The following is a 12,130-nucleotide window of genomic DNA, read 5'->3' as shown; positions in this document are numbered from 1 at the left end:
AGAGCCAGAGCCAGGCGCACTCCCCACATCCAGGCTCCAGGGAATGTCTTCCCAAAGGAGGAAAGGCCATGGGGCAATAATTGGATTGCAGCTGCAGGGACGGGTGGTGGAGCCAGCAGGGCCTCGGGCAGCCCCTGCTGATCCCTTTTGTTCCCTTTAAAGGGGAGACACTCAGGAATGCCAGGAGGAGGCGCTGGGCTATGCTGAAACCGAGGTTATCCAAGGAGCGATTTTCCAGACCTTGCTTCCCTCCCTGAATCCATCTGGCAATGCCAAGAGACAGGAAAACCAACAGGACAGGCATTCTTCCTTCTGGAAAAGGCAGACGCTGGAGGTGGGGGGAGATTGGGCTTTGCTAACTGATGAAACACATTTCCTCATTTCCAGCACTATGTGGGGGAAAATTTCCCTATTTCCCAGGATAATTCCTGTCCCGCCTCTATCCAGCTCTCCCACACCAGCCACTGCTGCTTGGTGCAGGGTGATACCATAATTTATCCTGTAATTGTAATTTAAAATTGTCATTTATCCTGGCATTTGATTTCCAGGCCTCTGCCCTTCCGAGCACAGCCCAGAGCCACCAGGATTGAAGCAGAGCTGCCTTTCCCCACAACCATGATTTTATAGGAAAATTCTCTTTAATCTTAATTTATTCCCTTATCAGACACATCTTTGATTCCCTGTTTGAGGACACAGAGAGATTTTTTTTCTGGAGAACAAAAATCTAAGTGGGATAAGCAGGAATTTTCTGGTGAAAAATAGGATTAGCTATCAAAACTCAGTGGTACCTGCAGGATTTTAGTGGTGAGGGGCTGTCCCAGCCCGTTATCCCTGTTTCTGCTTGGTGGGCTCTGATCTATCAGTTTTTATGGATTTTTTTTCCAAGCCCTACCAGAAGGAAACACAAATCCCAAAGCTGATGGTAGGTTTCTTTGCAGGGAAGGAAATGAAGCTCCAGGGACTCTTTTACAGATAAAAAACACTGGAGAAGGAGGGAGGAGTGCACTGAACCGATTGAAAACTCTCATTTTTTAAAAAGAAGTGTGGAATGACACCTAGATTTCCCCATGGACAGCACCATGAGAGGGAGACTCACTGCTGCAGCAGAGCTGGCAGTGCCCTTGGCACAGCTGCTGTCCCAATCCACCCCCACTTTTAGCTCCAAATCCTTGCCCTCCCACCTTTCCCCCGTGCTGAGGAGCACATTTAGAGTAACAAAATGATTTATTTCATTCCCTCCTCAGGCAAAGCTCAGCTCTGTCCAGAAACAGTAAAAAACCTCTGGAGCTGGCAGGAGCAGCAGGTTCAGGTGCTGTGGGGAGGGAAGTCCCAGGAGCTGGGTGAACTGGACCAGTTCCTTTGGTTGGGGAAGGGGTTTGAGCTTTTGGGGGTCTCTCCCTCTTCTTTCAAATATCCTTGATGACCTCCTCAAGCTCCTCTTTTGTGTACATGTGGAATTTCATCCCAGGCTCCACCGTGGCAAGCTGGAAGAGAAGGAACAAGGGGTTAAGTGTGGTTGAGGAAAGCAGGGAGCAGCTGTTCCTTCTTCTGATCTGCCAGACCAGCAGGATCATTCCAGCCTGGAACACGCTCCAGGATTCCCTAAAATAGCTGCCTGCTGCACAAATAGCTTTGAATTGACTCAGTCTCCTCAGAGGAGCAGCAGCAGGGAATTTTAGTGGGAACAGGCAGGCGCTGCTCCCACTTGATGGGGGAAAAGCCATCAAAACCTCCCAGGAGAGAATTCCTGCCTCTCCAAAGGATTCTTCTCCCCTAGGAACCAAGTGGATAAATCCTGGCCTGTCTGGGAGCTGAGGGGACTCAGGGTTGGCTCAGGGAAACTGAGGCACAGATCTCTAAGGAAAACAGGGACAGGGACGACACAGTGTCAGGGCAGAGAGCTGAAACATTCCAGAGGCAGGACCAAGGATGAGGGAAACTTGAATGACAAGCCTGGAAGAGAAACGTGAGCAGAAATATTCACACCTGGCTCAGTGATGGGAGCCCAAACCAGGGACAGCTGTGTCAGTGGAAATGCCAAGGCTCCAGAGAGAGTTGGGATGCCCTGGAATGAGCTGGGGTATCCTGTAACAGGCTGGGATGGGACAGGAGAGGGCTGGGACGGGGCAGGAGAGGGCTGGGACGGGGCAGGGGAGGGCTGGGACGGGGCAGGGGAGGGCTGGGACGGGGCAGGGGAGGGCTGGGACGGGGCAGGGGAGGGCTGGGACGGGGCTGGGGAGGGCTGGGACGGGGCTGGGGAGGGCTGGGACGGGGCAGGAGAGGGCTGGGACGGGGCAGGAGAGGGCTGGGACGGGGCAGGAGAGGGCTGGGACGGGGCAGGAGAGGGCTGGGACGGGGCAGGAGAGGGCTGGGACGGGGCAGGAGAGGGCTGGGACGGGGCAGGAGAGGGCTGGGACGGGGCAGGAGAGGGCTGGGACGGGGCAGGAGAGGGCTGGGATGCTTCTGAACTCAGGCACTGGTTGGATTCTCCAAGGATCAAAATGTTTGGATGCAACCAAAAAGCTGCAGGAATGCTCTGGAGCATCCCAGCAGATCCCAGAGCTCTTCTGAGGTGACTTCTCACAAACCCCCCCTTCACCATCCCAAGGGGAAGGATTTTCCAAGGATCCAGGGGCAGGATTTTCCAAGTGGAAACATCCAAGGCTCAGCCTGAGAGCTCCTGCCAGCACAGGTTTCACCCAGAACTCTCAGACAAGACGGAGATGCCACTTGAGGCCCCTCAAACCATGGAGTGGTTTGGGTTGGAAGGGACATTAAGCTCACCCAGTGCCACCCCCTGCCATGGGCAGGGACACCTCCCACCGTCCCAGGCTGCTCCAAGCCCCATCCAACCTGGCCTTGGACACTTCCAGGGATGGGGCAGCCATAGCTGCTCTGGGCAGGGACCACCTGTGCAGGGACTGGACTGATCCTGGGCCCAGCCAAACTCAACAAGACCCAAATTTATGCACCAAAACCAGCTCTGAATACCTAAAAAACCTTTATACACACCCAAACCAGCAGAGACACCAATTCCTTTGCTTTTCCACTCTGCCCCTCACATTCTCCGTACCAAAGCTTCACAGGGAAATGATTAATCTAAAATCATGGAGTTCTTTCAGGCTCCTGATCTTCACTATCAATGGATTTAACTCTTCCACAACCACACTTCCCCTCTTCTCTTTGTTCCTAGATGGAAAATGCCACAGCAGAGTGGCTGGAGCCAAGAAATGGGAGAGGCACATACTTCTAGGAAGCAAAGAGCTCTTCAGGTGGCAGATTTTCAGCCAGGGGGTGACTTGAGTCAATAGAAACCTTTTAATCCTCAGCACATTCCTGCTCTCCTTCCCCCCAGCACGATTCCACCCCACTCCAGGGCCGTGCCAAGCACAGTTAAGCCCTGTTAAACAGGGACATGACATCAGGATACTGTACACATTCCTCTGCCTGCACTGTACCAGGAAAAAACGTATGGCTAAGGGTTGGAAGAGCACCTGGGAAGGAGATTCCAGCCACACAGCATGAGTTTGGGACAGAGTGTTCAAGTTTTCATGTGCTGTTGGCCTTCCCCTCCAAAGGAGGTTGGTTAATCCCACCAGGAATGGTTCCTGACAGCAACATTTAATACAAAAACGGGGTGAATACCTTGGGGCTGCTTGGGGAAAGGTTTCCCAGCACTCAGAGGGAAGGAATGGGAGAAGAGAGCAGTGCAAGAGCTGGAATGCCACACTTTGGAAAGGTCTGGTGTCTCATAACCCACCCGAAATAGAAACAAACTCTACACCAGCCCAGCTTCTCATCCCCCAGTTACCCCACCCAGTGCAGAGGGTTTGTACTTTCCCACCCAAAAAAACCCATGGAACAGGTTTGGGGGGCCAGGCATCCCCAGGTCTGGGGGTACTGCCTGCCCCAGGGTTCCAGGGGCACAGCCATTCCCTGCTGCTCCCACTGTCCAAGGGATTTTTGGCGCTGCCCCAGGACTAATATAGCAGCCCAGGAGCTGGGCAATTTTCAATCCCTCTAATATTACAAGCAGCAAGGCAAAAAAGAATGGCTGGATCCAGGGGGAGAACAAGCAGTCTGGGTGGTGTGTTGGCTTCTGCTGACTGGAGAAGGTCAGAGAATCCCTTCTGCTCATACAGGTTAGCCATGAAAACAGAGTAGACTCTGGACCTGTGCAAGGGAAAAGCTTCAACTTTTCCAAAATGCCCCACAGGATATGATGAAAAGGGCAGAAATATCTGCAGCAGGAAGCCCTGAGCTGCTCCATTCCTTGCTCCAGGGGCAATCCTGACTCCAGGAGGACTCACCTCGATGTTGGTGGCATTTAGTTTCTCCTCCATGACCTGTTTCAGGATGACCAGGGAAGATTTGATGGCTTCCTTTAGCGTCATGGACTGGAAAACAAATGGATTACTTGCTGGAGGCTCAGGATGTGGCCCCTCTCCCTCCCCTTTCCCAAATCCCTTGAGCCAGGCAGCCAAAGGAGCAGCTTATCAAGGGATCTGCAGCATCCCTGGGAGACTGGAGCAGGCAGGGCAGGGACAGTGAAATCCTGCCTTGCTGAGATTTAAAAATGGTTAATTTGGGCACATCAATCTGATGGGATTGGGACAGGAGGGGCTGTTTCACATCAAAAATCCAGATTCCCTCTAGGCAGAAGCCTCTGTGCTGCATTTAATCCGATAAATCCCTAGAGCCAGAGGGATGTGCAGCACAGCTGTGTTTCACTAACTGCACTTGAGAAAGGGCTGATAATCTGGGGAGTCCAGAATTTGGGTAATCTGGAGCATTCTGGTGAACAAATGAGTCCTCACAGCCACCATCACTAATTCTGCTTTTCATTAGGGTTTGGTTTCTTCGCACCCAAACCAGGCAACTCCCTCCTCATGGGGAAAAAAAAATCCTATTTAATATCAAACATGAGCAGAATTTCCAGCACAAAAGCTGCTCCCTTCCCTGGTGAGGTGAAGGTGCTGGTGTGAGCTCAGGATGCTTCCAGCTGTATCCACACGGAGCCTGATGCCCACAGCAGCACTCAGAGCTCAGTTTTTATCTAAAGAGAATTCCTGACATGGCCTTAACTGTCTGAGAGGCAGAGAGCAGCTGCTGGGAGCAGCTCTGCTTGTGGAGATCCTCAGCACCTACTCACAGGATGCACTGCTAAGGAGTGATCCTGCCCTGAGTGGCTCAGGGGCCTCCTCTCCAGCCCTAAATCCTCACTGGGGAGGGAATTAGGGGATCCTGGTAGGTGGTAAAGTACCCCAGACCCATGAGATGTGACCCCCAACCCCAAACCCAGCCCTTACCTTGTGGTAAACCTCTTGCAGGGAGCTCTGGGCTCCCTCTGAGGCGGAGCCGATGGCTCTGGCATCACACTGCACGAACGTTCCCGAGGGATCCATGTGGAACCTGCGGGGACAGGGGGTGACTACCTGCACCCCATCTCACCCTGGGGTACCCCAAAGACCCTCTCACCAGACCCTCAGAGCTCCCTGCACAGCTGGAGCTGGGATTCATCCCCAAGAGCTCCTGGGCTGGCAGCTTTGCACACTCTGACACTGCTCTCCTTCCTCAGAGAATCATTTTCCTTTGGATTTCCCATCTTAATTTTTTTTTTAATAAATTCATCAAGTTTTCCCTGCTGGAAGGCAGACCTGACTGATCTGGCTCTGCCAAGCCTATCCCACTTCCAGTGGGGCCATTTGGAGCCCTGAGTTCAGGTTACAGCTGCTCCAACACCTCCCCATGGAATGTCACATGGATTATGTTACTGGTGGCTCTGCTGGTCCTTTAGGGAAAGGTAAGAATACACTCAAGATGAGGAGAGCTTTAACGCTTCCCTCCTCCCCAGGAAACCACATTTTTAATAAAAAAAGCAAATTTTTGGGGAAGATATGATTTTTTTTTCCATGCCAAACAGGGAGGCAGGGGCTCTGGAAAGGGTTTAACAGGATTAACAAACATATCAGGGATATAATGGGATAAACCCCAAGGGTTTGGCTTAAGGAAAATCCCAGAATCGAGTCGTTAAAACAGCCTGGGAATTTTGCAGTGGCAGTTTGGTCTTTTCCCTGGATTAAGAGAGCAGAACTCACAGCTGGGGTCCCTTCTCATCCACTCCTCCAAAGAGCAGAGCGACGCCGAACGGGCGGGACTGCGGGAGAAAGGAGGAAAGGGTCAGACAAGGGCAAGGAAAAGGGGGGGTTCCCCAGCACCCCCTGATCCCCCTCGGATCCCACCATGGCTCCTGGATCAGCATCTTCCTCCCCAAACTGCAGGGCCAGGTTAGACACAGCCTGTGTCACACTCTCCACTGTCATCGTCTCGTTGTAGGTGAACCAGTGATTCTGCAGGAAAAGCCAAAGACAGGTTCCCATTATCCCCATGTTCCCAAAATATGATGCTCCTGCATGGCTGAGGTGCAGTGAGACCCTGTGTGGACACAAGGATAACCTCCCTAGGGAACCCAGGGCACAGCCAGTTCTCCCATGGGAGCATCAGGGAGAGTGGGATGTACAAAAATCCACAAGAAAAAGGCTTGGGATGCCAGTTGGGAAATGCAAGGCTGAAGGGCTTTATCCCAAAATCTGGATTGGAACTCATGTGTTACCCAGCTCTCCAGAGGGTGGAAAAGTGCTGATATGCAGGAGAAAACCCCAGGAAAACCCTTTGCAGCAGCACAGATTTGTACCTGAGACCTCCAAGCACCTGAGGCATCCAGGAAATTTAAGGGGTTAAAAGGAAAACCAATACATCCAGTATTTTGCCAAAGCAGTCAGATAACCCCTACACTCCCAACGAGCCTCCAGCTTCCCACCAGCTCCTTTGATGGACTGATCTTCCCTTTCCCAAGGAGTTCCTTGGATTTGTGCTGCTAATTTAAGGACAGAGATGTCAGATCTTACCTGAGTCTCCACTCTGGCCTTGTCAATTAAAGTCTTTGCATCGGCTATCAATCCACTCATGGCACACCCTGGAATGGGGAAGGGGAAACAGGAGTCATTCCAGCCATTATTTGGGATGTGTTTTCCCCCAGACTGCCCAAAGCTCACATCACAAAGAGCTGCAGGGAGAAGCTGGTTCCTGAGTGGGAAGGTGGGGAAGAGATTTGTCTCGCTGTGCTGGGCACTGCTGAGGCCACACCTGGAATCCCAGGAATAGCTTTGGGTTTCTCTCAAGAAGGACAATGAGGGGCTGGAGCGTGTCCAGGGAAGGGAACGGAGCTGGGGAAGGGTCTGGAGCCCCAGGAGCAGCTGAGGGAGCTGGAAAGGGGCTCAGCCTGGAGCAAAGGAGGCTCAGGGGGCCCTTGTGGCTCTGCACAAGTCCCTGCCAGAGTGGGGGGCAGTTGGGCTCTGCTGCCAGGGAACAGGGACAGGAGGAGACTAAATGGCATCCAGCTGTGCCAGGGGAGGTTCAGGTCAGCTATCAGGTAAATTTTTTCATGGAAAATGTGGTCAGGCCCTGGCACAGGCTGCCCCTGTGAACAGTGGTGGAGTCTCCACCCCTGGAAAGGTTCAAAAAGCGTGGATGTGGCACTTCAGGACATGGATTAGCAGTGGCCTTGCTATGGTTGGACTCGATGATCTTAGAGGGCTTTTCCAACTCAGGAATTCCATGGGATTGAAATAGATTTGCTCCAGAACAATCTGCTGGGAAGGGGCCCTGCCTGCCCCACAGCCAGCAGATGCAGCAGGAGCCCCCAGCACAGATTCTGCTCTGGGAAGAGGGAGCTGCATCACAAGCTCCTGGAGGAGGAAATTGGACTCTTGGAGCTTCCCATGCCCATGGAGCAGCAGCAGCACAGGAATTTCAGAGGTTTTTTTGCTTTTCAGGGTGACATACTTGGCCATGAGCCCATTGTGGCCCACATTGAGAGCGTGGGTGGCTCCAGGGTGGCATCAGTGATCCTGGAGAAACTGGTCCCAGTCAAGCCCACCATAATTCCCTGCCCTCCCAGAGCTAAATTTGGGATGAGCTTTCATGAGGGAGGTCACTGAGGCAGGGGGCAGTGCCTCAGCTGCCTCTTTGTGCTTCCTGGAGCTGCATTCTGCTGGCTTGGAGCCTGAAAAACCAGTGACCAGGAGCTGGTGTGCACTGGGAGGGAAGAGCACTCCTGCTCCAGGTGGAACTGCCTGCAGGGAGGGCTCATCCCAAAACACAACTTCCCAAATGACTCTTATAAATAATTCACAGTTTTAGGGTGCTCCCAGATCTGATCCAGAGGGACCCCCAGGGCTGAATCCCTCCTCCATACCAATGTGGGAGTCGATCTCCACAATCTTCTCAATGCTGCTGGGCTCCATGAGGGGAGATGTGATCCTCTTTTCCACAGCCAGGCAAACTCCCTCTGAGGTCTGGATCCCGATGGCCGTGGAGCCAAGCTGCAAAACACCAACACAGGCTCCAGCTCTCACAAATATCAATGCCAATTCCGACTTATTTGCAGGTGTGTTGGTTTGGATTCAATTCCATCATCCACACACAAACCCTGGGTTTGCACGGTGGATTTTAAAGGTAATTTCATTTTCCCTGAAGTGGGAAATGGGGAAGGTGAAATCCATGTGATTCCCATGAGAACTCAGTGGGGCTGCTGCACATCCTTCATCTTTCAAGCAACAGAAGTTTGTGGAGCCTGGTGAATGTAAAAGGCCCTGGGAATTCCCTGGCAGAGGGAAAAAAGAGTTTAAAGGATGAGAGAATTTCCCACATCAGCACAAATCCCACTGCAGCTCTGGCTTGGGCACTTGGCTTTCCATAAGCTCCTGCTGTCCCCAGAGTCCCAGGCAGCAAGCTCCAGCCCAGGACTGCAGGACACCTCAGTGTCACCAGGGCCACAAGCACAGGGACAGACCTCAGGGGCTCCTGGCAGCCCTTGTCTGGATCTGTCTTGGTCCCACTGGGATCCCACCTTGATCCCATCAGGTCCTGCCTGGATCCCACCTCAGCTGCACCTTGATTCTACCTGGATCCCACAAATCCATGCCACGATCCCAACAGCCCCTACTTTGATCCTACCAATGCTTTTCTGGATCTTACCAGCCTCTAACCTCGATCCCACCAGCCCCCACATTGGTCTTACCTTAACCCCACCAACTCCTCAACTCAATTCCAACCTTGATCCCACCAACAATTACCTTCATCTCACCTGGATCCCACCAGCCCCTGCCTGGGTCCCACCAGCCCCTGCCTGGATCCCACCAGCCCCTGCCTGGATCCCACCAGCCCCTGCCTGGATCCCACCAGCCCCTGCCTGGATCCCACCAGCCCCTGCCTGGATCCCACCAGCCCCTGCCTGGGTCCCACCAGGCCCCTGCCTGGGTCCCACCAGGCCCCTGCCTGGGTCCCACCAGGCCCCTGCCTGGGTCCCACCAGGCCCCTGCCTGGGTCCCACCTGGATCCCAGCACTCGCAGCTTTTCCACCCCAGGGGATTTCCTGGCAGAACTGGCACAGCTGCAGTGTGGAATGCTCACTGCCAACATCCACTTCAAACAAGGGGTTTAATTTTAACCCCAAGATTTCCTGCAGAGCTGCACCTACAGCCACAGGTATAGCAGGAGATCTCCCTGCTCCAAGAGGTCTGTTTTAATTTATCAAGTCAGCATGGTCACCAACATCCTCCTGAAGCTTTAATTCCCAAGTCCTTGATAATATTATTACATTTTCTGTTACATTATTACTTTATTCATCTTTTTAGTGCTCCAAGGAGCTAAAGTAACCCAGGGAAGATGAAGTCAGGACCCTTCTCCTCAATCCAAACACCTCAGAGCTTTTTCCCTTCATCCAAATTTAAACTTATTATCAATCAACACCCACAGTCCATCAATATCCATATCAATATAATAAACAGGAATATTTATCAGTGAAGGACGTTTATCGCTTAAGGATATTTTGGCCCTGCAAAGTTGGGTTTGCTCATAACCCCCCCATTTAAATCCACCCAAGAAGTGTTTTAGGTTTGATTTGGGGATGAACAGCTTTGGATTGCATTTTGGTTGGGGATAAATCACTTGGTAGGGCAGGGGAGGGAACATTCTGCTGAACTTCAGGGAAAATCGCTGGGTTTTGGTTCTTAATGACCAAAAGAGCAGAGTTGTGGGGTGTTTGGCTGGAGGAAACAGACATAGCCTGGATTAGTCCTGAGCAATTCACACCTGAGGTTTGAAGGAGCCCCAGATGTCACAGCTTGGAAACTTTTTTAAAGTACCTTTATGGCCTCGATGGCATATTCCACCTGGAAGAGCCTCCCCTCCGGAGAGAACGTGTTCACACCCCTGCAAGGACAACACAGGCAGAGTGAGAAGGGCAGGAAACCAACGGGATGAGAGCCTTTGCTCAAGGGTGAAGCCACCTGGGCACAGGTGGGGCAGCAGGGACGTGTCCCCCTCAGCACAGACCACCCACAGGGTCTGGGTTCAGGATGTTCATGGACAGGAACACCAGGAAAGCCAAGGGGAGAAGCAGGTGGGATGTCCCAGCACAGTGTGGGTGCTGGAAACCTTCAGAATCCACAGGGTGCACCAGGAGCCAGAACGGTCTTGTTTTGCCATGGAATCATGGAGTCCTGGAGGCTGGAAAAGTCCTTTGAGGTCATGGAGTCCAAGTTTTCCCCCAGCACTGCCAAGGCCACTGCTAAGCCCCCTCCCCAAGTGCCACATCCACGTGTTTCCTGAGCCCTTCCAGCGATGAGGACTCCACCACTGCCTTAGGAAGCCCGTGTGCCTTAGATTTCCATGAAAAAATTCCCAATATCCAAAACTAAACATCCATGGGCAAACTTGAGGCCGTTCCCTCTCCTCCTGTCCCTGTTCCCTGGCAGCAGAGCCCGACCCCCCCGGCTGTCCCCTCCTGCCAGGGACTTGTGCAGAGCCACAAGGGCCCCCTGAGCCTCCTTTGCTCCAGGCTGAGCCCCTTTCCAGCTCCCTCAGCTGCTCCTGGGGCTCCAGACCCTTCCCCAGCCCCGTTCCCTTCTCTGGACACGCTCCTTTCCCTGGATATCCCATCCCACCCCATCCCATCCCATCCCATCCCACCCCATCCCACCCCACACACCAACCAAGGGCTCACGAGCTTCCCCCGCCCTCGGCCCGTCCCATCCTGGCAGCCCCCGGCGCCGTGGCAGGGCCCAGCAGCGCTGCGGTCTCCCGACAGCTCCCGGTGCGATCCCAGAGCGGGAGGCGCCGGTCGGGGCGCCCTGCACCGGTCGGGCCATGCCGGGCGCAGGCCCGTGACTCAGCCGCCAGCGCGGGCGGGCACTCACCGGTCGTACTCGGAGCGCGTGAGGAACATGGCGGCGGTGGGGCCGGGTGGTTCCGGGGGATCCCGGGGACTCCGGAGGTTCCGGGGGGGCTCGGGGGTTCCAGGGGCAGCGGGAGCGCCGCGGTCTCACCGGGGGCTGCAACGCCGCTTCCGGCCCCGAGCTGCACTTCCGCCCGCGCCGCCCTCCCATTGGGCAGCGGTCCTGCGGCTCGACCAATGGCAGGGCGGGAGAGGCGGGACTAGCGCACAGGGGAGGGGCGGGGCGGGGATCGGAGGGAGCCAGAGATGGGCGTGTCCAACGTGCGAGGGGCGTGGCTGGCGCGTCAGGGGCGTGGCCACAGCGCTGGGGATGGCTGGAAAGGCGTGGTCTAAGCGGAGTGGGCGTGGCATGCGGCAGGTGCGTGGCCAGTGCGAGGCGGAGCGCTGGGGGCGTGGTCACGGGGGCGTGGCTGAGCTGCCGGGGCGGGAGCGGAGCCGCAGGGGGCGGGGCCTGCGGGCGGGCAGCGAGCGACACCGGGAGGGGTTCCCGGGAATGGGGACTCGGGATGGGGGGACCGGGAAGGGGGATCGGGGAAGCGGTACCAGGGGTGGGATACGGAGAACGGGGCACCGGGAAGAAGCTACGGGAAGCGGTGTGGGGAAGGGAATACCGGGAGCAGATACCGGGAGGGGGTGTCTGCCCCTGAGCCCCCCGGGGCGGTACCGGCACCCCAACGCCCAGCACACGGTGCGGCGCCGTCAGCCTCCTTGCGGCCCCCCGCAGGCTTCCCTCCTCGTTCCAGCGCTCCCGACTACCGGGGGATCGGAGGAGCCCGCGGACGGACGGAGCCCCCCGGGGGCGCTGCTCGTCCCGCGCTGGCCGGAGGGGCT

General features: G+C 54.9%; 1 protein-coding gene across 1 annotated transcript; it reads right to left on the bottom strand.

Moving 5' to 3' along the window:
• Positions 1-1,205: 1,205 nt before the first annotated feature.
• On the bottom strand, positions 1,206-11,470 carry PSMA5 (proteasome 20S subunit alpha 5). The gene is made up of 9 exons (XM_086861799.1): positions 11,262-11,470; positions 10,209-10,275; positions 8,258-8,384; positions 6,909-6,976; positions 6,243-6,350; positions 6,099-6,157; positions 5,310-5,412; positions 4,311-4,397; positions 1,206-1,484 (listed from the first exon to the last, which is right to left on the bottom strand). The coding sequence occupies exons 1-9, from the start codon at positions 11,288-11,290 to the stop codon at positions 1,407-1,409; spliced, it is 726 nt and encodes a 241-aa protein (XP_086717925.1). The 5' UTR covers positions 11,291-11,470; the 3' UTR covers positions 1,206-1,406.
• Between the last annotated feature and the right edge of the window lie 660 nt (positions 11,471-12,130).

This window comes from Cyanistes caeruleus, chromosome 24, assembly GCF_971803275.1.
Source record: "Cyanistes caeruleus chromosome 24, bCyaCae1.hap1.1, whole genome shotgun sequence".
Classification (NCBI taxonomy): domain Eukaryota; kingdom Metazoa; phylum Chordata; class Aves; order Passeriformes; family Paridae; genus Cyanistes; species Cyanistes caeruleus.
Note: the sequence above shows the minus strand (reverse complement) of the source record. Positions and strands in the feature narration are given on the sequence as shown.

Bases quoted from the DNA above. Each gene is read 5' to 3' on its own strand.
- PSMA5 (XM_086861799.1), bottom strand. From the start codon at position 11,290: ATGTTCCTCACGCGCTCCGAGTACGACCG. The intron at 6,158-6,242 runs GTGGGATCCGAG...TTTCTCCCGCAG, and splicing joins ATGCTGATCCAGGAGCCATG to TCCCGCCCGTTCGGCGTCGC. The intron at 4,398-5,309 runs GTAAGGGCTGGG...TTTGTTTTCCAG, and splicing joins TGCAAGAGGTTTACCACAAG to TCCATGACGCTAAAGGAAGC.